Source organism: Ipomoea triloba, chromosome 5, assembly GCF_003576645.1.
Source record: "Ipomoea triloba cultivar NCNSP0323 chromosome 5, ASM357664v1".
In the NCBI taxonomy this organism is placed as follows: domain Eukaryota; kingdom Viridiplantae; phylum Streptophyta; class Magnoliopsida; order Solanales; family Convolvulaceae; genus Ipomoea; species Ipomoea triloba.
Genome location: NC_044920.1, coordinates 29,825,808 through 29,847,052, shown reverse-complemented (window position 1 = coordinate 29,847,052; position 21,245 = coordinate 29,825,808). Strand labels below are relative to the sequence as shown.

Sequence of the window (21,245 nt, the reverse complement as noted above, 5' to 3'; positions counted from 1 at the left end):
AATTTGTTTGCAAGGATTCAACTTAAATTGATTTTCTTTATTATAGTCTTTTTATCGCGAGGATATTGACTTCATTCAGAGCATTTCTTTCGTAAAATAAATAATAAATGTAGACTTATGCGTATGTAATGAAACTTTTAAAACATTCTCATCGATTGAGGTTTTTTATTTTTAGGATTTTACACACACAAAGAAAAAATGCCATGTATTAACATAATGATAATAACAAAGACAAAATATAATCCATTATTGAATTACAATTCCACAAAATGTAAAATTATAGGCAAAAACTTGTGTGAGACCGTTTCACCATGAGACGGGTCGGGTCGGGTCGGGTCAGGTCAGGTCAGGTCAGGTCAAGATGTAAATGTAACACTTATATACACAAATGTCATACTTATATGCTCAAATGTAATACTAATAAGGAATAAATTTTTTGTTACTTATTATGGTAAATGTAATACTTTTAAAGGAAAATACAATACTTTTGCATTTCGATTTAAAAGTATTACATTTTTCCTCAAAAGTATTATATTTGCCCTTATAAGTGAGAAGCACTTGTCAACATTACTTATTATGAAAAATGTATTACTTTTTCTCTTATAAGTAACAAAAATTGTATTTTTTGATTAGTGTTATATTTGAACATATAAGTGTGAGATTTGCACATATAAGTATGACATTTGCATGGTGCGTTGACCCGACCCGGTCCATATCACGAATAAGGATTCGTGAGACGGTCTCACACAAGTGTGACCCAAAATTATAATTTCTTCTAATTAAATAGAGTTTAATAGGAATAAAATTACAATTTCATTATATCAAACACTCGGGAGTTGTAGTCCGGACATCAGACAAAACAGGATACTTAACAAAAAGAAAATGACAGTCAATATCTTGACGCGGTCAGCTGCTCCTTTCAAATTGTAAAAATTCTGCATATGAAAGCAACCATTTTGACTCCACTTGTTTTGGTCAGTAGCTTACAGCCGAACCTCCTTCTTTTTTTCTTTTTTCTTTTTTTTTTTTTAATAAACATCCGAACCTCCTTTTTTTTTTTTGAGAAACATCCGAACCTCCTTTTTTTCTGAGAAACATCCAAACCTCATTTTTTTCTGAAAAACAGCCGAACCTCATTTTTTTTGAGAAACAGCCGAACCTCCTGGTCTGCAAATTTCGCAACATGTGAAGTGTGAACCGCGCGAGCTTCTAGAGGACGACAATGGCGGCCTTCGAGAATAACATATTATATTGTTAAATAAACTACAAGTAATATATCCAAAATTACGCAAATTATCATCATTGTATTGTTTTAAGCAACCATGTTTGGAAGCTTTTTTTTTTTTTTTTTTTTTTTTTTTTTTTTTTTTAAGTACTACTGACTTTGTTACAATGTAGTATATGTTCATAGTTACTTTCTCAACCTAATGAAGCACAAATAGTCAACAGTTTCCTTCACTGAGGCTCGAACACACTCCCATCATCCGTGGGAGTGTTTGGAAGCTTCTTAAAAAGACTGAAATTTAAAATTACACAGTTGTTTCCTTGCGTCGGTATCTATAATATATTATTATTTAATTGACCAATTAAGTTAATCACTTAAACAAAGGTTGAAATCCGTTCATGGAAATTGTTTTTAATGCAGCTGATATGATATGTACCAATTACCATAATTTATTCTTATTATTTTGAAAAACCATCCATTAAAAAAAAAAAAAACATGGTTGTGAATACCAATATTTGACCCTGTCAATTAAGCCATTAAGTTACCGTTATTTACATAATTTCAAATGCTCTGTGGGTCAGGGTGGCAGGGTCCTTGAGTTTGCAAAATCAACCTATTGAGAGATCAAAGAAGAAAAACATAGCTTGGGACAATCAAAACTAAGTTAATTGGATAATTAGATTGTTAATAATAATTTTATAAGTTCGATTGTAGGTGAGAGCTATTTATTAGACTTTTTGGTTTAAGCGGTTATGAATAATTTAGATTGGTTATGTGATCGTTTGCTAGGGTCACATAGTGAGTTTGGTCCAAAGTGCATATATGGGTAGCGGTCCGCCTCGAAAGAATTAGCCGATCAAGTAGACGGAGCATGAAATTAATTGAACATATTACATAAGATTTTTCTTGTGAGACTCTCAAACATTTATCACATATTTAAATGACTTAAACATCTTTCACCTAAACTAATTTGGTAATCCATCTACTTTGTTACTTAACCATTCAACTTGACCACCCATTTGTAAATATTAAGAAAATGTAGCCACTACTTTCATCTTCAACCTCTTTCCATTGGATGTTCTCACTAAATCTCACCTGAACAAGTTGATTTTAAGGGCAATTATTATATTTATTGGTAAGTAAAGATAATGACATTGAAGGTTTGGGTCAAAAGAATAAGTTATATATTCTGGTGAGTTTTCAATGTCAATAATAAATAATTAAATTGATTTATTGCAAATATAAAAATCTTAACTAAAAATATATGATTAAAAAATAATTAAATAAAGATGTAAAATCAAATTGATATTTTGTTTTCATTCACCTGTTCATTTTTTCTAGACATAAATTGATTTTTTTTAGGGAAAATAAGTTTTTTTTTTAGTATTACCGACTCTGTTACAATGTAGTATCTGTTTATAACTATTTTTTCAACTTACTCAAGCATAAATAGTCACCTCCCATGTGTGAAAATAAGTTAAATAACTAGAGTTCTACTACATGTATTCCTAAATTATACTCCTTCACTTTTACTCCATGATGTGACAAACAAGAATCAAATATTTTCAGTAGGCCTTCATTAATAGTACAGTGATCGATTTTTGAAGATATTTTACATGTGTGATTCGGAAAGAGAAAATAATAGTAGAAGAAAAAAAGAAAAGGAAAAAAACAAAACAAAAACAAAAACTGAAAAAAGAAATTTGTATTTACACGCCACTGCACGTGCCCGCCTGGGCACGAAAGTTGCGTCTCATGCAAGTGAGGCGCAACCTTTGCAGCATAGTGGGCCCCACCTTTGTCTGCCAAAATCTCAATATTTACAAAAGAAAAATACCCTTAAAAACTCACCCCACATTTATTAAAAACCCAACATTTAGTTTTTACTATTTTAAAAACTCACCTAATGTCACTAATGGAGAAAGCCTTATATAGGTCTAAGAAAAAGTGTCACATCAAACATTTGTGAGATGAAGTAAAAAAAAATTGAGAGTAAAAAGTGAAATTACATGTATTTTCCAAATGAAAAATACTACTTGTACTTCAAAATCCTACTTCTTACTTTTACTCTCTCACACAAAAAATTAATGTTAACACTTTCTTTGATCACAAAATAAAGATAACTTATCATATCTTGCCATTTACAGTAAAAATTACGAATCCATGTAACTCTTTCCAAATTACTATGCCCTCAATAATATTAGTATAGGGACACATGGAGAAGCACTAGGTACAAATGTCAATAATGGCTGACTAAATTTACTAAACTGGGCATAAAACGCGGGACTTTAACAACCACTATGTTCTAGAAGCCAACGTGTAAACCCGCACGAGTCGTGTGCAAAAAGTAAAAACTACAAACCGAGAACACTCGTTCCTGGCTATCTAGTGGCCACCTAACTAAGCTATTACGTCAGGGTTACCCTTGTAGTATACGGATTATATATATAGACACCTCGATCGTAAGACTTGGTACTCGCATTCGCCGTATGGATCTCCAAAATTACCAACAAAAAATGCAGAAAATAGAGGAATACTGCCCCAGTTTCAGCAGCTACTCGTCAGATAGATTAGCCGAGATCGCCGCTAGAACGGCAGATGAATTTAAGCGAGAGAGTTCTGCGCCTGTTGAATTTATCGCCGAGGAGCTCGATGAAGAGGAGGATTTTGAGTTCTCTTTGGTTCCGGAACATTCAGAAGCTTTTGCCGATGAGTGCTTTTACGACGGTCAAATTGGTTCCGTTTTCCCCGTTTTCAACCGCAAGCTTTTGTTAGATGCGGAGCAGGATCAAGGAGATGATGAAGGTAAGGAGGAATTGTGTGCTCGTGATGTGGATAGTTCGATACGGATTCCGCTGAGAGATTTGTTCGTACAAGGGAAGGAAGATAATGATCTCGAACCGCAGTCGTCCTCATCGTCATCGGAAGTCGATGAGTTGGAGAGTTTGCCGCCGGGGACGTACTGCGTGTGGCGTCCGAAAAGGAACGAATCGTTTCCGACTGAATGTAAGAAGAGTAGCTCTACAGGATCGGCATCGAAGCGATGGAAGCTTCGCGATTTGTTGCGCCGGATGAACAGTGACGTCAATGACAGTTACGTATTTTTGACTCCAAAAAAGGAAGAAAACTCGAAATCGAAGGAATCCGGCTTGGTATTGAAGGTCGCCGGGAAAACAAAGGTGAAGAAGAATAAGGAGGCAGCGCCGCCGCCGTCGATGGCCGCTCACGAGGCGTTTTACTTGCGCAATAAAGCGGCCAAGGAAGGTGAGAAACGGAAATCGTATCTACCGTACCGGCGAGACTTGGTAGGCTTTTTTGCTAACGTCAACGCTGGGGATTTGTCAAAGAGTTTCCACTCCATTAAACCTTCTAATCACCCGCAAATTCAGATCTCATAAGCCATCGCCTTATTGTACAGTTTATTTCTATTTTTTAAACTATAATTTTCTTCATTATTACAGTAAATGAGAAAACATGTGTTATATCATATATACACAATATATTGTATATAATTGTAAAATGTAAATACGCATGATTTTCTTCAATTTGATTTTCTTCGTTTCTATCGTCAAGCCATATTATGATGAAGTGGTTAAGCTTTCAGGCGCCGAACAATATAATCAGGAAGGTGACTACTGACAATAGTCATGCCACCCAGAACGGGTTGCCATTTATTAGCCTACACTGCTGATCAGGTCCACTTGTCTAGTTTTCTAATAACACGTTTCCTGTTCAGTTGTGCCTAATTCATTATTTATCTGTAATGTTCTTATTTAATATTATTCTTATTTAATACGGAGTACAGTATTATAGACTTTTAACTGAAAAAGGTTATAGCCTTTTTAGAATATGGGCATACCTTCCATGCATAATGGGCCATAATGAGGCCCATGTCTTTATGAAGATTGATTGAAAAAGAAGAGAAAATATCTCATGAGATTAACGTCTGAGGATCCGGTGCATATGGGCAAAGTCCCCTTTGAATACACGGACAAAGCTCACATGGCCAGTAGTGTCTTAGCTCCACTTTACGGCGGCTCTTCCTCAATTATCTTCTAATAACGGCCAATCACATGCCTCCAAGCTCCAAGAATCAGCTCGAATCTCACTGCATGTCCATTCGGATTAAAATAATCTAAATAGAAGCATTTCGGTGATATTTGGTTTTGTTGATCGTGAGAGCTAAGTAAAATCGCACTCATAATGTGTTCGCTGCAAATTCCAAGTTTCAGAGGCTTTGATCACTCTCCTTTCAATCGGAGCTTCTCTTCTTCGACGAAGAGGTTAGGAAAAAGTGAGAGTTGTTCGTCCTTTTGGGGTAAGGAATTGTGTTTGAGCAATGAACTGGCGGTTGAGAAGCGGTTGCCACGCCGAAGGATTTCTAGGGTTATCGCGATGGCTGCTTCGAATGTTTCGTCTTTCAAGATGAATTTGAACGAGTACATGGTCGTACTGGAGAAGCCGCTTGGCATTCGCTTCGCCCTCTCCGTTGATGGAAAGATTTTCGTTCATGCTCTCAAGAAGGGGGTAAGTCTTCTCAATTTTATAGTGGCTTCATAGCCAAATCTCTAGTAGTGTTTATATTTACTTACATTCGAGTATGCTCTTTTATGAATGTATTGTGGTTTTTACTTCTGTTAATTTCATATTACCAACTTGGTAGTCTGTATTGTCCCTACTTAGTCGAAGTACTTTGCAGGGAAATGCTGAAAAGTCGAGAATAGTTATGGTGGGTGATACTTTGAAAAAGGCGGGTGAATCTTCAAGTGGTAGTCTTACTGAGATCAAGGACTTTGGTGATATAGAGTATGAGATACTATATATTTTCTTTGTCAAGAAATATAATGTCACATACAAAAGTCTCTTCAGTTGGCAAACCAATAAGTGGATGTTTCTTGTAATGGTTTCTGTAGGAAGATGATGCAAGATAACTCAGGATCCTGTAGCCTTGTTCTTGAAAGACCTTTCTCCCCATTTCCTATCCACCAGTTGTATCTTATGGATGATGTTGATATTCTTTTTAATAGAGGGCGTGTTCCTGTAGTCACTTGGAACAAGAATTTGCTTTCCTCAAACTTAAGAACCTCGTGTGAGAGCAGTGGGAATTCTGGGTTTGCCTCATTTTCATCTAAATTTCTTACTTCCCAAGGATGGAAAGTTTTGGATAGTCAAAATGAAAACAGAGAGCAAAATGCACTGAACAATACCCCTCCGATACCGTTTAGTCCGCTTGTGAATATCTTCTGCGAGAGCAACACAGGAGATGCTGAATGGGCTCATGGGAGTTTTCCATTAGAAGAATACATAAAGGCGTTGGACCGATCAAAGGGGGAGCTATACTACAATCATGCTCTTGGTATGAGATATAGCAAGGTATGATATTGAGCACCCCTTCCCTGCATATTTCAATTGTTAATCTTTTGAAGTTGTATAAAATGTTTTCTTGAGCTGAATTCATTTGCGATATGATTTCTTTACAAAGATTTTTTAAATGTTAATTACTGTAACATCAATTTCAGAATTTCATCCTTAATTTGTTAAAATGAGCCCTCTTGTTATGCCTTCTTTTGACACTTATTCACTTTGTTACTTGCAAATGCATTGTGTCAGATCACAGAACAAATATATGTTGGATCATGCATACAAAGGGAAGCCGATGTTGAGATGCTGTCTAATGTAGTGGTGAGAACTGTGGACATTCTGATTTAAGGGGTCTTCTTTGTTTCTTCTTTTTAACTATTATATAAAAATAATACATTTTAAATGTCTATTGTTTTGGTGTGTATATACAATTTCACTTTTATCCATATGTTCACAGAAGTGATTTCCATTAGTTTTGATGGTGTCCCTCATAGCCAGAGAAGTATAATATAGATAATTAGATAACACAAATATAAGATTGAGTCTGTGGTGTGTTCATTTGTGGATTTAGCTGTTTTTCGTTCAGTTACTTGTGTATAATCCAGGGAATGTCTGCATCAGGGGATCACTGCTGTGCTGAACTTTCAGGGTGGAATTGAGGCAGAAAATTGGGGAATCAAGCCAAAAGAAATTAATGAATCATGCCAAAAGTTTAATATCCTTATGATCAACTATCCCATAAGGTATCAACGACTTCAAGGTCTATTTTTCTCTCCATTCTACTCCCCCATGAAATATGATGTAGACTACTACTGGGACCTATTAGTTGGTTACTCTGATATAAAGGAACATCTAGACGATATGGAGTAGTACCATTCAATATAGCAGATGGTAAAGGAAAGTCGTTGATCAAGATTCATTTCTTCTGCAGGGACGGAGATTCTTTTGACATGAGGAAGAAACTACCATTTAGCGTTGGTCTTCTTCTTCGCTTGTTGAAAAAGAACCATCGTGTTTATGTCACCTGTACCAATGGTTTTGATCGATCTCCCGCTTGTGTGATTGCATACCTTCATTGGATGACAGATACTTCCCTTCATGCTGCCTACAATTTTGTCACTGGCTTGCATTCATGCAAGCCTGACAGGTTATTCTCATAAACTTATACTCTTCTTCTTTTTAATTTAATTTAATTTTTTTAATCTCTCAAACATGTGTTTGCATGTGTGAGTGTGTTTTCTTTTTAATGCACAAGTAGTGGTTATTAAAGAATGGTTGACTAATCTATGAGGATTTTTGCAGTTGCTATGTGTGATGCGTCAATGACAAATAACAAAATTGTAGAACTTTTCTAGGATTTAATCTCAAGAACCTTAGATTCCTCTTGAAGCATGTCATTGTTGTCAGCAGTTAGGCATTTGAAACCATAACTACTGATGGTATCACAGGGATCATGTTTTCATTGCCTCAATTGATGCATATTTGAGCTTTTTCTAAATTTTTTTTTAGCTATATTCAACTTGCTTTTACTATTAGTTTTCTCCGTTAAGAGGTATTGCTAACAGCCAATGTAAAGTAATAAATTTCTGTGATATTTTGTGTATAGTATAAGGTTTCATAATTTAAAAAGAAATAATAGTAATAATAATGTGCAGGCCAGCCATTGCCTGGGGAACATGGGATCTGATAGCTATGGTGGAAAGTGGTAGACATGATGGACCTGCAACACATGCAGTTACCTTTGTGTGGAATGGACCTGAGGTAAATCAGCTCAGTGCTTATTTATTCCATTAATAATAATGCTAAAAAACCGAAAATTAGTGAGAACGTTTATGCAATTTGTGAAATATCTTTTCTTCTTGCCTTCTTGGTAGGGTTGGCACTTGTGCTGTTCTTCTTTATCATGTACATGTGCTGAATATGTTATATCCACAACGGTGAAGATATTGTCACTTTTTATGACAGGGAGATCAAGTCTGGTTGGTTGGGGATTTTACTGGGAACTGGAAAGAACCGATTAGAGCAGTCCACAAAAGTGGCCCTAGATTTGAGGCGGAAGTTAGACTCCCACAGGGAAAGTAAGTTGTGTTTTTCTCTCTCTTAAGAATATTGATAGATTCTCTTAAGAATATTGGATTTCAAGCTTCTAATGGAACTCTATAAGTGCCAAGTCTGGGTTTCCCTTGTTTAGTATACAGATCTTTTGACATGTCAAATGCAAGCCTGTCTGTTCCATGATCAGTTTTGGCATAGGTCTTCTTTGAACCAAACCATCATTCTGCATTGAGTGCATTTTAGTCATTTGTATTACCAAATTGCAGAAAATGCCTCTTAACTTGAATTTTGCAGTACTAGTCGTCATTGGTATTGCATCTATCATTTGACAGTTTTATTACCTGGTATTCATATTTGTTATTTTCAAGTCTTTTAGTACTGAATGTCATTGGTAGAATTTGTTTATGCTCTCTATCCTTTTCTTCTACATGTCTTGCTGGCATTAGTTTTTACAACTTAGAAAATTGTTATCTTTGTATACTAGGTACTACTATAAGTACATTATAAATGGAAACTGGAGACATTCGACAATTTCACCAACTGAAAGGGATGAGAGAAACAATGTTAATAATGTGATTGTGGTGGGTGATGTTGCCAGTGTGAGGCCTTCTATGCAACAGCAGAAGAAGGTTAGTTCAATCTTTTGCCCTCTGCTTCAGTAAACATACAGAATAGATAATATATGCTATCATCTTAACAAATTGAAATCCAAACTAATACATTTGTGACTTCAAAAAATTGATACCAATAATGAGCTCTTCCTATTATTTGTTCCCTCTTCCTTTTGTTTTTTGGTAAAGAGAGGGAGAACCCCCCTCCCCCGAGTGGATTATGAGCTATTGATTTATTATTGCAATGGTTACTTATATGTCCTCACTCTTATATGTACTAGGATGTAAATATCATCAAAGTTATAGAGAGACCATTGACAGAAAACGAGCGCTTTATGCTTGCAAAAGCTGCTCGGTGCATTGCGTTCTCTATTTGCCCTATAAGGCTAGCACCAAAATAGCGGACTATACTACTACAGCATTCTCATGAAGGCTAGTGGAAACCCAGGTCAGTGATGTGGTGTGAGATTGGCGTATTCAGAAGAATCATGAAGGCTAGCGGTAACCCAGGTCAGTAATGTGTGCGAGATCGACATATTCAGAAGAATCACAACTGTGGAAAGATCAACTCATAGACCAGTTTAAGATTTTGACGATCGAATAAATCAGCTATATGGCTATAGATATGGGTAAATCAGCAACTCCTTTGGTAGATATAGTAAGGGATAGCTGTTACGAATAAAAACCATTTTAATGGAAAGTTATAAATGATATTAAATCTCACATACTTATCGTCCATTATTTATTACTCGTACAAACTATTATATATTTATTCCCCTCCATTTTGCCATCTTCAACGTTGTTTGATTTCCTCATTTCCCTCCCTGAAATATGCCACAAATGACAGACATATTTATATACATATGTATATATATTAGTGATTATATGAGAACCATTCCCTCCGTAAAAACATGAGAACTAATCTGGTACAATAAAAAAGACATATCTATGGATGAAATTAATTTGTGGAATTAAAAACACGCATGTGCATATTAAGCACATGCTATTGTGAACATTCTATGTTGCACACAACACATGTTTAATATGTATACATAATAAAATTCCATATGCACGCCCAAGAGAAGTGATTCTCATTAGATCATCACCCTATATATGAGTGGGTGTTTGTGTGTGTTTTTTTTGTATGTATATATTGTTTGTGTATGTTTATATATATCGCCACCTTAAGGTTTTGTTCTTTGCACCGGCAATCTCCGGTGCAAATGTATAATAATTGGAGCATTCATCCGTAAACAGTTACTATCTACTGTCTAGGTTTACAAATTTGCCCATTAATATTAACAAATACATCAGGGTCGAAAAATATATACCTGCAATGTCCGATGGTAAAGGGGGCGGAACGAAAGTGTGTTGTCATACAGTATATTCTTTTATGTACACAATTTAGATATCAAGAAACAATTAGCATAGGGAGATTTCTTTTATAAATACAGCAAGTTTAACGTTACTCCTTGATCCAACTCGGGCTCCTACGATTCATCAGGCTTTGGTTCCAGGATTACAGGAATCTTTTCCTTCTGGTCACCACGCAAGACTTCCACAATCACCTATATTAAAAAAAAAATTACAGAAAAGAAAAGGTGGTAAGCGCTTGCATTTATTCTGAACAAGCATTGGGAAAAAGAAAAAAAGATCAAATTTTCATTTTGGGTTCTGCCCGCACCTTTTCACCGACTTTGCATTGGTCAAGAATTCTGTACAAATCAGTGCCGTTAGAGACTTTTTTACCATTTACAGAAGTAATGATATCACCCAAAACAAGTCTGCCATAGGAATCACGCTTAGTAGATTGAAGCCCCTGCAGAACACAGATTAAGTTAGTTGATTAGTCATCATCCAGGTGGCTAATCATGTACTAATCTTTTATCAAGGTACAATTGTACAAACGAGCATTGGACAAAAGTGTAATAAATCATTCTCTAAATACTTTATGAAACCGGAAGGATTGTAACAGTCAAATGCAAAGCATTAGCCAGAGCAACTAGCAAATAACATTGAACTTACTGCTTTCCCAGCTGGACCATTTGGAGGAGCATCCAAGACAAGCACGCCGCTAACTCCAAGTTGCTCTACAGACTGATCTGGGGCAAATTTAATTCCCAGAACTGGTCTGGTGACTTTCCCAAACTTTACCAACTGATCAACAATGCCACTTACCTGCATTTAGTAATTTGGTCATTAAATATTTTATGTTATTTTATTCCCAAGTCCTCTGTTGCCCATGCCCTGAATAAGCACACATGGGTATGGGGAGCTTTATGCAAAAAGCCTATATGTTAGTATGGAATTTCTTTTAACATGTAGAAGCGTAGGTAGAATGTCTTTATGTTCGCATGAACTGTGAAGCACATAGGAACTCACTGTGTCAACTGGAATAGAAAATCCAACACCTGATGATGCACCTGAAGGGGAGTATATAGCTGTGTTTATACCAATAAGGTTTCCTGAACTATCAAGAAGTGGCCCTCCACTATTCCCTGGGTTTATAGCAGCATCTGTCTGGATAACATCCTGTATTGGGCGGCCAGTTGCAGCAGAATTGATTTCTCTTCTGAGTCCACTACATTGGTTAACATGGATTGCACTCAGTGACATACGAGTTAGGAATGATAAAATCATCTCAGGAACGAATTACAAATTTCTCATTTACCTGATGACACCAGTGGTGAGTGTATGATCAAGCCCAAACTGCAAAGGGGATGGGCGTGAGAATTCAATAATGTATCATAGAGATTTCTACAGTGCTTAAAGAATTACTGCTTGCCCATGCTTCTAGACATCAGAGGGACAGGGACACGCAGAAAACATGTTATGAACAACCTTGAATTAAGCAAACCTTGGGAAAAGCAGGTTTCTTATACCAGTACTCAAAAGTGAGATGCTATGAAGTAACAATCTTTATGTAGAGTATGGAGAAGATGGGGAAAAAAAAGAGGAAATTAGTTATAGTTCAAGCAGCAAATCAAAACTTAGGATATTAATTGGCCAAAGAAAATAAGCATACAAACAGGTGATGCCCATATGTGTACACAATATCTTGAAAGGTTGCCTTTGCTTACAGGATTTCCAATAGCGAATACTTTCTGACCAACAAGCAAGTCTGCAGATACACCAATTGGTATAGGTCTCAACTTGTCTTTGGGTGCATCAATGTGTAGTACAGCAACGTCTTTATCTTGGTCAAATCCAACAACTTTTGCATCATAAGTACTCTGATCAGATAGAGTGACCCTGAACAAAACAAGTAACCAAGCATGATATTAATTCCAGGATTCAGAGCTTGAAGAAGGTAAAAATTTAAGAAGGCCGACTTGTCAAATGAAATCATTAAATGAACCAAATCCTTACAAACAGGAAATATACCAACAAAAAGTTAGAATATAGGTGAACAAAAAGTTTGATCCACTCTTTCCTCCTTTTCATGTTATTTCAAGTCTTTCTCTTGGTTAAAATCTCCATGGATGCCATCCCCAATATTCATTGTGAATTGAACCATTATTTGGGGGCTCAGTTACTTGTGGCTGCTGTTTATTCTGATTTGGGTGCATTTATTACATAGATGATCACCAGTGTTTCTTCCAAGGGAGCACTTAAGTCCACATATTTCTACTTGGGTGCCAATTAAACCCAAGAAAGACAATATAAATTTTGTAGGCTGCTATATGCATCATCTTAAGCATGGCAATTATCTAAAAGTTCTACTGTCAATGCATCAGCAAACAATTTATAAGCCATGTCAATGGGCACAACAAAGAAAAGTCATAAACCTGAGGTCATCATGCTATAAATTGACTAACCTGAGATCTGATGCACCACGAATAACATGATAATTCGTGACAATGTTTCCATCTCTATCCCACACAAAACCTGAACCAGAACCTTGAGGCACCTCAAACACGTCCAATGTGAACACATCTTGCCTAAATATCAAAAAGAGCCAATAATCAACAGACAGGTCAACCTAATCTGTTAGAAAAAATGGCCAGTATAGATTAATGAAACAGTTTATTTCTGGAGCACAGGGATCAGTAAGATAATGAACTAAAAAATGGACAAAAAAGTTGTCGTTCAGCTGTAATATGCATACTCCACAGGCAAAGACGATGGAGCTTATTTCATTAATAAGAACAAATAGAAGTTAACAAAATGGTTAACAAAGTCCCAACACACTAGTTTCCGAAGCTTCTTATCATCATCTTTGAATGCTATTGACTACTACTCTAATATTATGAAGAGTGATTTCAAGGGACATACTAACAACCACTAACATGGTAGTAGTGATAAGCAGTAGAAATGTTATATTATAGCAAATTAACTCCTAACATGCAATTTGATAGTGGTTTAGTGACTAACAAGAATAAGTATCCACTAACCAAGTTGAATTTGATTTGGTGTTTATAGAAAGAAATTCAAGGAACTAATTTAATTTCCAACAGAATCAAGTACGAAACAAGAGTTACATTTACAAAATCATATTCTAGAAACTACATAGCAATTTTGCTAATGAATCCTGATATTCTCGGAATCACGATCACCGGAGCCGCAATAAGCATATAGAAAATCACCTGGCAGCGAGATTAGTTATATAGACAACGGAAGGCGTATTCTCCTGAAAAAGCCGGACGGTAGCCAGCTCATCAGTCTGCAGCTTCCTCGGCGAAGTGACTACGAAGGCGGATGCGGCATCGACATCGACAAGGAACAACGATAGAGACAAGGCGGCGGAAGTGCAGGCCACGAAGATAGTATCCAAAAGCTTACTGGACGGCGAGTGCTCATCGGAGGAGCTACGTCGACATGCAAAAACTGTAATGCTAGGGTTCCGGCGAGTAAATAGGGGCTTACAGAGCGAAAATCCGGAGCTGATCGACGGCGAGGAGCGGGAAAAAGCTCGAGCTCGATTCGCGGAGAAGAAAGAGGAAGACGAAATCAGCGAGTGCGAGCACGAAGCCATTTCCGAGCAAGCAACAGTTGACTGAGAGAGAGAAACTCAGAGGAGCGAATAGAAATATAGAATTGGTTATATTTCCGGTTATGTATGATGTGAGCTGTCAACGTACTTCCTTGTAATGTGCGGTCGCGCGCATGGAGTTACGATGCGCCTTAAAATGAGTTCTGGGCCCGCTTATTTCAAAAGCCTAATTTGTGGTTGTTGAGCCATCATGAATTGGATTGCTAGTTTCAGTATGAATGCTTTCAGATTCATTCTGCACCGTTGGATAGAATTCCTCTCCGTCAGATATAGAGACTTCTACACTAGTCCGTCGATGGGCCCACATCGTGGTAACATTATTGGACCACAGGCCTATCCATAATAAATATGAGTCGGGTTAGAATTCATACGAGACACACAAGACAAACGGTTTAACTCTTTATAAAATTATTATTAGTATTTTATAGTAGGTGATTCCAGCTTAACAACTCTCTAGGCATGCAACATCAATTATTTACCATTGCGTGATATACAGGGCTTTGATACATCATAATGGCAGATCATTTAGCCACCATATCTTTGGCTTATGAGTTTCATGATTGCTAAACCTTGATCCATAAACGTACAACATAAGTAACATACTATAATTGAAAAAGCGCATACAGTAAAAGAAAAAGAACATACCTGTAGAAATAACTCATGTTCTTTCTCGAAACTTGGATGCGAAGGTAAGGAACAAAAAGGTCGTCCTTTTGCAAAGTGGGGAAAAAACAGAAGAAAGATATAAGCATGTAAGCACATAATACACGTAAATACATAAATATGTCTTAAAAAAAACTAAGGGTGCGTTTGGTTCGCACATGGGAATCGGAATCGGAATGGGTATCAAATACTTGGTAATGGTAATGGGTTTTGGTGAAAATATTTAGCATGTTTGGTAGTTGGGTGGAATGGGAATGATTATTAATAGTTGGGAAGAAAAGAGTAAGGGAAATGAAGCCCTTATTTCATAAGGGTATGGGTTTTCTCATTAATGGGGTATTCCAAACCCATAGTAACATTTACAAAATCTATCAACCAAACACAAACAATCACTTTCATACCCATTCCTTATGCCTAAACCCACCAACCAAACACACCCTAATTAATCTCTAGTCATAAATTTTTTATGACGATTGAGTACAATAGAGGCACTTCGGGTTGCTATAGAATTAACGAAAACATAAAATAGTTTCACTCTCAATTTTGTACTCTAAATGGTGTAAGAGTGGTTAAAATTAAATATTATTGAAGCTTTATACCAACATCATCACATTAATGTAAGTAGTCAATTATCTTCCACATGAGCAACTCAACTAATCATAGAAGTGAAATTTGTCACGAGATACCAAGAATTGAGTCTCATCACGTCAATGTGGGAGCAACCTCTCAAAATGAGAGAGGTTCCTCACTCCCTTATGCATAGTGAGCAAAAGTATAGCTTTTATTGGTCAGTTGAGTCACCATAATTTATCTTTTTCATAGACTGTCATATCAGAGTGTGGAACACTCTGTTGGTCAGTTGAGTCACCATGATTTATCCTTCCACAAATTGTTGGACACCTGAAGTGAACGATTTCACCTTTATCAGGAGTAACAAATTATCCATTACCTATATTGACCAAACTCCTGAGTTTACTCAAGATTTAATCAAACCAAACATTAGCATTTTAGCACTATATTAATTGAAGACTTAAATATTATTATAATCCTAATAATAACAATAATTACTAATAGGGAAACGTTACGAAGCAATCGATGGTGGTGGCATGCTATCAATCATGGGATTTTATATATATACAACGCATATATAGAAACTCAAAGAAATGAAGAGCTGATAGAATCAGGCATGGAGATTTGGAAGAGAATAGTGGTGTTTGAGATGATGCTGAGCCTTGGATTAATGGGCTGTTTGGTCAATGGATTTGGCGGAGGTGGCGGTGGCGGTGTTCCACAGAGAAGGTGTTGGTTCCCGGCGGTTTACAACTTCGGCGACTCAAATTCCGATACCGGAGGACGCTCAGCCGCGCTGGGAGAGGTGCGTCCTCCCAACGGTGAAACATTCTTCGGTAAACCTTCCGGCAGATACTGTGACGGCCGTCTCGTCATAGACTTCATCGGTAATCATTTTTTATCCTCAAAACTTAGGCTGAGATTCACCTGTTGATCGTATATTTTAACTTTTAATGAGATGGGGTACATGTTTCAATTCCAAACAACTTTTTTACAGTAAAGTTTTTTACTTTGTGCATTGTGACTATAAATGCAGCGGAGAATTTAGGTTTGCCATACTTAAATGCGTATCTGGACTCCATCGGCACAAGTTTCCGGCACGGCGCAAATTTTGCGACCGCCGGTTCGTCCATACTTCCCGGCGGCTATAGCCCATTTTTCCTGGATATTCAAATTTCTCAGTTCATCCAATTCAAGAAACGCACAATTGCTCTCTATAATAAGCTTGCTGGTAAACAGTTTTCCATTTCTCCAGCAAAATGGAGAATTTTTTTGGTTAATAAACTCAACATTTTTTTTCTGTGAGTGCTGCAGACACAAATCAAGTGTACAAAGACGTTCTTCCGAGACCAGAAGAGTTCTCCAAGTCACTTTACACATTCGACATTGGACAGAACGACATTTCCCATGGTTTCCAGTACTCCAACGTATCACAAACCCTCCAATCCATCCCGAAAATGATGGACAAATTTTCCCAAGCACTTTATGTAAGTCATTTATACTCATATTACATTATTATTACAAATGAATCATCCCCTTGCAATATAAATAAGATTTTGGATCAAGAGAAACTTACCACCAATATCTAAAAATGTGCACATTAAATTCTTCATTTTAACCTTAGCCTTAACTCAATAAAACTAAGTTAATAGGTCGTTCTCTTGGGTGTAATCTCATGATTATCATGCAAAATCGATATATAGCATAGGCAACTATCAATATAATAACTTACCAGCTATAGATTGTTGCTCTGAGTAGTACTGCCAAAATGGACCGGCTCGTCCCATCACAAACCTAATTTTGACGAGCCGACTCGTTAAGTCTGCAAGCTAGCTAGGTTGCATGAACCCTAGCCCGCTCACGTGAGTTGATGAGCTGGGTGAACTTTATAAATTTTAGATATATATATATATATATATATATATATATATATATAAGGTTTGACCCGCGGCCGGGCCCATTTTGTCTGCTTCTTCGCGGGCCATTATTTTTAATTTGTAGCCTTAACTCGTGTTTACTGAGGGATGGTGCGGAGCAAAATGCGGTCCACTTTAATAGTGCTATCCTGGAGAATAATTAATCTTGTGATTACTAAATTATCAGCAACTTAAGTCCTAGTTTGTAGCCAAAGGCCTTGTGGTCAAGCGGCATAGCTGAAAGTATGTATGAACCAAGATACTGATCCCCTACAAATAATCTTATAGTTACTAAACTAACGGTCGGACCAACTTAGTTCTCACCACCTAAATCAAGATTTTGATCCTTTAACTCAATATATGCCCCTAATGCCAATGAGTGGTTCCACGCATTGTTTCCTCAGCAACTATACGGAGAGGGTGCAAGGAACTTCTGGATACACAACACAGGTCCAATAGGGTGCCTGCCAACCAGCGTGGCATACAACAAAGACAACCACAACAACGTAGACAACACCGGCTGCGCCGCGACACAGAACCGGGTGGCGCAGGAGTTCAACAGGCAACTAAAAACCCGCGTTCTTCAGCTGCGTGCTCAGCTCCCACAGGCCGTCTTCACCGTCGTCGACATGTACTCCGCTAAGTACGCGGTGGTTAGCAACGCGGGAAGCCACGGTTTCCAAGACCCATTCAGTTTCTGCTGCTGTGGCAAGAAACAGATGGCGAACGAGACGGGTTATGGCGACCCGTGTAGTGACCCGTCGAGGCGTATTAGTTGGGATGGCGTACACTACTCCGAGGCGGCGAACCTGATTCTTGCTAGATCTGTTATGTACGGTTCGTTTTCTGACCCGCCACTTCCGGTTGCCGAGGCTTGTCGTTAGATCGGGTATGCATTTGCAATGGCGGATTTAAAACCGGGTCTAGCTAGCTAATTATTGGGATTTGGCCTGGGATGGCATATCTTCACCGAATCACCGGTTTACCCCATACCATTTGATTTGATTAAGAATGTTGTCCGCAACCGCAACGCCTTCACATGTAAACTAGGGAAGTTTTGTTTGGATGTTATTGTTAATTTGGTCTCTAAGTTAATACTTATAAATTGGGCACGGACAGAAAGCTGGTCCTTGTTGGGTTTGACAAATTTCCCACTTTTATTTAATGGTTGAAAATTTTAATTATTTTTTTCCCAATTTCTAACTGCAAGGTTCCTCATACTCCGGCCCGCGTGACCTGACAGAGCATATGAAAAGATGTAAATCATGTTAATTCAATTGAACCCAGATGTTAGGCCTTTGCTAGCTAGTAGCGCAAGAAGCCTCCCTCACTTTGAGAGGTTAAAACATTGTCATTAGTGATACTCGATTCATGATTTCTTCTCAAACTTCACCTCTATGACCACTATAGATCGTGGTTTTAAAAAAAAAAATCATAAAATTTTGACTGGTTGAAAATCTAGAAATTTTTAGTATTAAAACTTGCATTAAACCTATTAACTCTCATATATAATTGGTCATTGTAATACAATTTGGATTGTGTTTATGTCTTCAAGTTAGAGTTTGAATTTTGAACTGTGGTGAAGATCATATTAATTAAATTGATAATGAGAGACCAAACTGCCTAACAAAAATAACTGCAAAACCAAAAGTGCTGATTTTCTTTTATTTGAAGTACATACTAACAACGGTGGACAGAAATCTTACATATAATTATAACATTATTACATTAACGAACCATTATTAGATCCGATTTTTATTCTTGCAAACAAAAGAAATGACCATACTTAGTAGCATTCATGATAAATCTTGGAGCTGAGGAAGCTAAGCAGTGGGAATCAGGGAATTGGATGAACAACCACTTTTCCGGTGGCTCTGCCGGTGTCAAGGTAGGCAAATGCTTCAACAACCTGGGAGAAGGGAAAAGGTCCGTTGGGGTCAATCACTGGCTTCACTTTCCCCTCCTCGATGAATGGCTTAAGTTTCTCTAAAATGGATCCCTTTGAAATCACTAAATGAAAGGAAGCAGGTGGAAACATGGGTCCTTCCACTATCACCACTGCATTCCCTCCTTCCTTCACTGCTTTTACAGCCCTTTCACACTGCCCTGTTTTCACATAACAAATCATTTTATCAGCAATAATAGAACTAGCTAGTTTATGGTAGTTTTTTTTCCTTTTTTTTTTTTTTTTTTTTNAACCGGGTGGCGCAGGAGTTCAACAGGCAACTAAAAACCCGCGTTCTTCAGCTGCGTGCTCAGCTCCCACAGGCCGTCTTCACCGTCGTCGACATGTACTCCGCTAAGTACGCGGTGGTTAGCAACGCGGGAAGCCACGGTTTCCAAGACCCATTCAGTTTCTGCTGCTGTGGCAAGAAACAGATGGCGAACGAGACGGGTTATGGCGACCCGTGTAGTGACCCGTCGAGGCGTATTAGTTGGGATGGCGTACACTACTCCGAGGCGGCGAACCTGATTCTTGCTAGATCTGTTATGTACGGTTCGTTTTCTGACCCGCCACTTCCGGTTGCCGAGGCTTGTCGTTAGATCGGGTATGCATTTGCAATGGCGGATTTAAAACCGGGTCTAGCTAGCTAATTATTGGGATTTGGCCTGGGATGGCATATCTTCACCGAATCACCGGTTTACCCCATACCATTTGATTTGATTAAGAATGTTGTCCGCAACCGCAACGCCTTCACATGTAAACTAGGGAAGTTTTGTTTGGATGTTATTGTTAATTTGGTCTCTAAGTTAATACTTATAAATTGGGCACGGACAGAAAGCTGGTCCTTGTTGGGTTTGACAAATTTCCCACTTTTATTTAATGGTTGAAAATTTTAATTATTTTTTTCCCAATTTCTAACTGCAAGGTTCCTCATACTCCGGCCCGCGTGACCTGACAGAGCATATGAAAAGATGTAAATCATGTTAATTCAATTGAACCCAGATGTTAGGCCTTTGCTAGCTAGTAGCGCAAGAAGCCTCCCTCACTTTGAGAGGTTAAAACATTGTCATTAGTGATACTCGATTCATGATTTCTTCTCAAACTTCACCTCTATGACCACTATAGATCGTGGTTTTAAAAAAAAAAATCATAAAATTTTGACTGGTTGAAAATCTAGAAATTTTTAGTATTAAAACTTGCATTAAACCTATTAACTCTCATATATAATTGGTCATTGTAATACAATTTGGATTGTGTTTATGTCTTCAAGTTAGAGTTTGAATTTTGAACTGTGGTGAAGATCATATTAATTAAATTGATAATGAGAGACCAAACTGCCTAACAAAAATAACTGCAAAACCAAAAGTGCTGATTTTCTTTTATTTGAAGTACATACTAACAACGGTGGACAGAAATCTTACATATAATTATAACATTATTACATTAACGAACCATTATTAGATCCGATTTTTATTCTTGCAAACAAAAGAAATGACCATACTTAGTAGCATTCATGATAAATCTTGGAGCTGAGGAAGCTAAGCAGTGGGAATCAGGGAATTGGATGAACAACCACTTTTCCGGTGGCTCTGCCGGTGTCAAGGTAGGCAAATGCTTCAACAACCTGGGAGAAGGGAAAAGGTCCGTTGGGGTCAATCACTGGCTTCACTTTCCCCTCCTCGATGAATGGCTTAAGTTTCTCTAAAATGGATCCCTTTGAAATCACTAAATGAAAGGAAGCAGGTGGAAACATGGGTCCTTCCACTATCACCACTGCATTCCCTCCTTCCTTCACTGCTTTTACAGCCCTTTCACACTGCCCTGTTTTCACATAACAAATCATTTTATCAGCAATAATAGAACTAGCTAGTTTATGGTAGTTTTTTTTCCTTTTTTTTTTTTTTTT

At 37.5% G+C, this 21,245-nt stretch overlaps 5 protein-coding genes across 6 annotated transcripts in view; 3 read left to right on the top strand and 2 right to left on the bottom strand.

Moving 5' to 3' along the window:
• Positions 1–3,741: 3,741 nt before the first annotated feature.
• LOC116020543 lies at positions 3,742–4,623 on the top strand. The gene has a single exon (XM_031261014.1). The coding sequence runs from the start codon at positions 3,742–3,744 to the stop codon at positions 4,621–4,623; it is 882 nt and encodes a 293-aa protein (XP_031116874.1).
• A 452-nt stretch (positions 4,624–5,075) lies between these two features.
• Positions 5,076–9,990, top strand: LOC116019961 (phosphoglucan phosphatase LSF1, chloroplastic). Of its 2 annotated transcripts, XM_031260367.1 has the most exons (10): positions 5,098–5,752; positions 5,925–6,031; positions 6,139–6,598; positions 6,836–6,907; positions 7,208–7,329; positions 7,518–7,733; positions 8,242–8,347; positions 8,552–8,664; positions 9,126–9,270; positions 9,534–9,990. In XM_031260367.1, the coding sequence occupies exons 1-10, from the start codon at positions 5,429–5,431 to the stop codon at positions 9,651–9,653; spliced, it is 1,785 nt and encodes a 594-aa protein (XP_031116227.1). In that variant the 5' UTR covers positions 5,098–5,428; the 3' UTR covers positions 9,654–9,990. The 2 variants fall into 2 exon arrangements, 1 of the variants encoding a protein (XP_031116227.1); XR_004098796.1 differs by lacking the exon at positions 9,534–9,990 and having other exon boundaries at positions 5,076–5,752; positions 8,461–8,664; positions 9,126–9,200.
• Positions 9,991–10,517: 527 nt separating this feature from the next.
• LOC116021272 (protease Do-like 1, chloroplastic) lies at positions 10,518–14,267 on the bottom strand. Its single transcript, XM_031261897.1, has 8 exons — positions 13,839–14,267; positions 13,071–13,193; positions 12,333–12,504; positions 11,924–11,961; positions 11,635–11,833; positions 11,278–11,430; positions 10,937–11,071; positions 10,518–10,820 (listed from the first exon to the last, which is right to left on the bottom strand). The coding sequence occupies exons 1-8, from the start codon at positions 14,225–14,227 to the stop codon at positions 10,743–10,745; spliced, it is 1,287 nt and encodes a 428-aa protein (XP_031117757.1). The 5' UTR covers positions 14,228–14,267; the 3' UTR covers positions 10,518–10,742.
• Positions 14,268–16,092: 1,825 nt separating this feature from the next.
• Positions 16,093–18,585, top strand: LOC116021027 (GDSL esterase/lipase At3g27950-like). The gene is made up of 4 exons (XM_031261618.1): positions 16,093–16,365; positions 16,515–16,709; positions 16,793–16,965; positions 17,799–18,585. Exons 1-4 carry the CDS (start codon positions 16,095–16,097, stop codon positions 18,276–18,278), a joined length of 1,119 nt encoding a protein of 372 aa, XP_031117478.1. The 5' UTR covers positions 16,093–16,094; the 3' UTR covers positions 18,279–18,585.
• Positions 18,586–20,687: 2,102 nt separating this feature from the next.
• Positions 20,688–21,245, bottom strand: part of LOC116020892 (2-methylene-furan-3-one reductase-like) — a 3,335-nt gene continuing 2,777 nt past the window's right edge. Inside the window, exon 3 of the mRNA XM_031261459.1 lies at positions 20,688–21,160. Coding sequence (XP_031117319.1) covers positions 20,892–21,160 — 269 coding nt within the window. The 3' untranslated portion in view covers positions 20,688–20,891. The remainder of the gene's footprint in view (positions 21,161–21,245) is intronic.

What these genes read in the sequence shown, in the direction of transcription:
- LOC116020543 (XM_031261014.1), top strand. Translation starts at nt 3,742, where the DNA reads ATGCAGAAAATAGAGGAATACTGCCCCAGTTTCAGCAGCTACTCGTCA.
- LOC116019961 (XM_031260367.1), top strand. Translation starts at nt 5,429, where the DNA reads ATGTGTTCGCTGCAAATTCCAAGTTTCAGAGGCTTTGATCACTCTCCT. An exon ending in AGATGCTGTCTAATGTAGTG is followed by an intron (nt 6,908 to 7,207) that starts GTGAGAACTGTG and finishes TGTCTGCATCAG; the next exon opens with GGGATCACTGCTGTGCTGAA. An exon ending in ATGATCAACTATCCCATAAG is followed by an intron (nt 7,330 to 7,517) that starts GTATCAACGACT and finishes TTTCTTCTGCAG; the next exon opens with GGACGGAGATTCTTTTGACA.
- LOC116021272 (XM_031261897.1), bottom strand. Translation starts at nt 14,227, where the DNA reads ATGGCTTCGTGCTCGCACTCGCTGATTTCGTCTTCCTCTTTCTTCTCC. An exon ending in CGTGGTGCATCAGATCTCAG is followed by an intron (nt 12,505 to 13,070) that starts GTTAGTCAATTT and finishes TGTTTTGTTCAG; the next exon opens with GGTCACTCTATCTGATCAGA. An exon ending in TTTCTATTCCAGTTGACACA is followed by an intron (nt 11,431 to 11,634) that starts GTGAGTTCCTAT and finishes TACTAAATGCAG; the next exon opens with GTAAGTGGCATTGTTGATCA.
- LOC116021027 (XM_031261618.1), top strand. Translation starts at nt 16,095, where the DNA reads ATGGAGATTTGGAAGAGAATAGTGGTGTTTGAGATGATGCTGAGCCTT. An exon ending in TCTCGTCATAGACTTCATCG is followed by an intron (nt 16,366 to 16,514) that starts GTAATCATTTTT and finishes CTATAAATGCAG; the next exon opens with CGGAGAATTTAGGTTTGCCA. An exon ending in TCTCTATAATAAGCTTGCTG is followed by an intron (nt 16,710 to 16,792) that starts GTAAACAGTTTT and finishes TGAGTGCTGCAG; the next exon opens with ACACAAATCAAGTGTACAAA.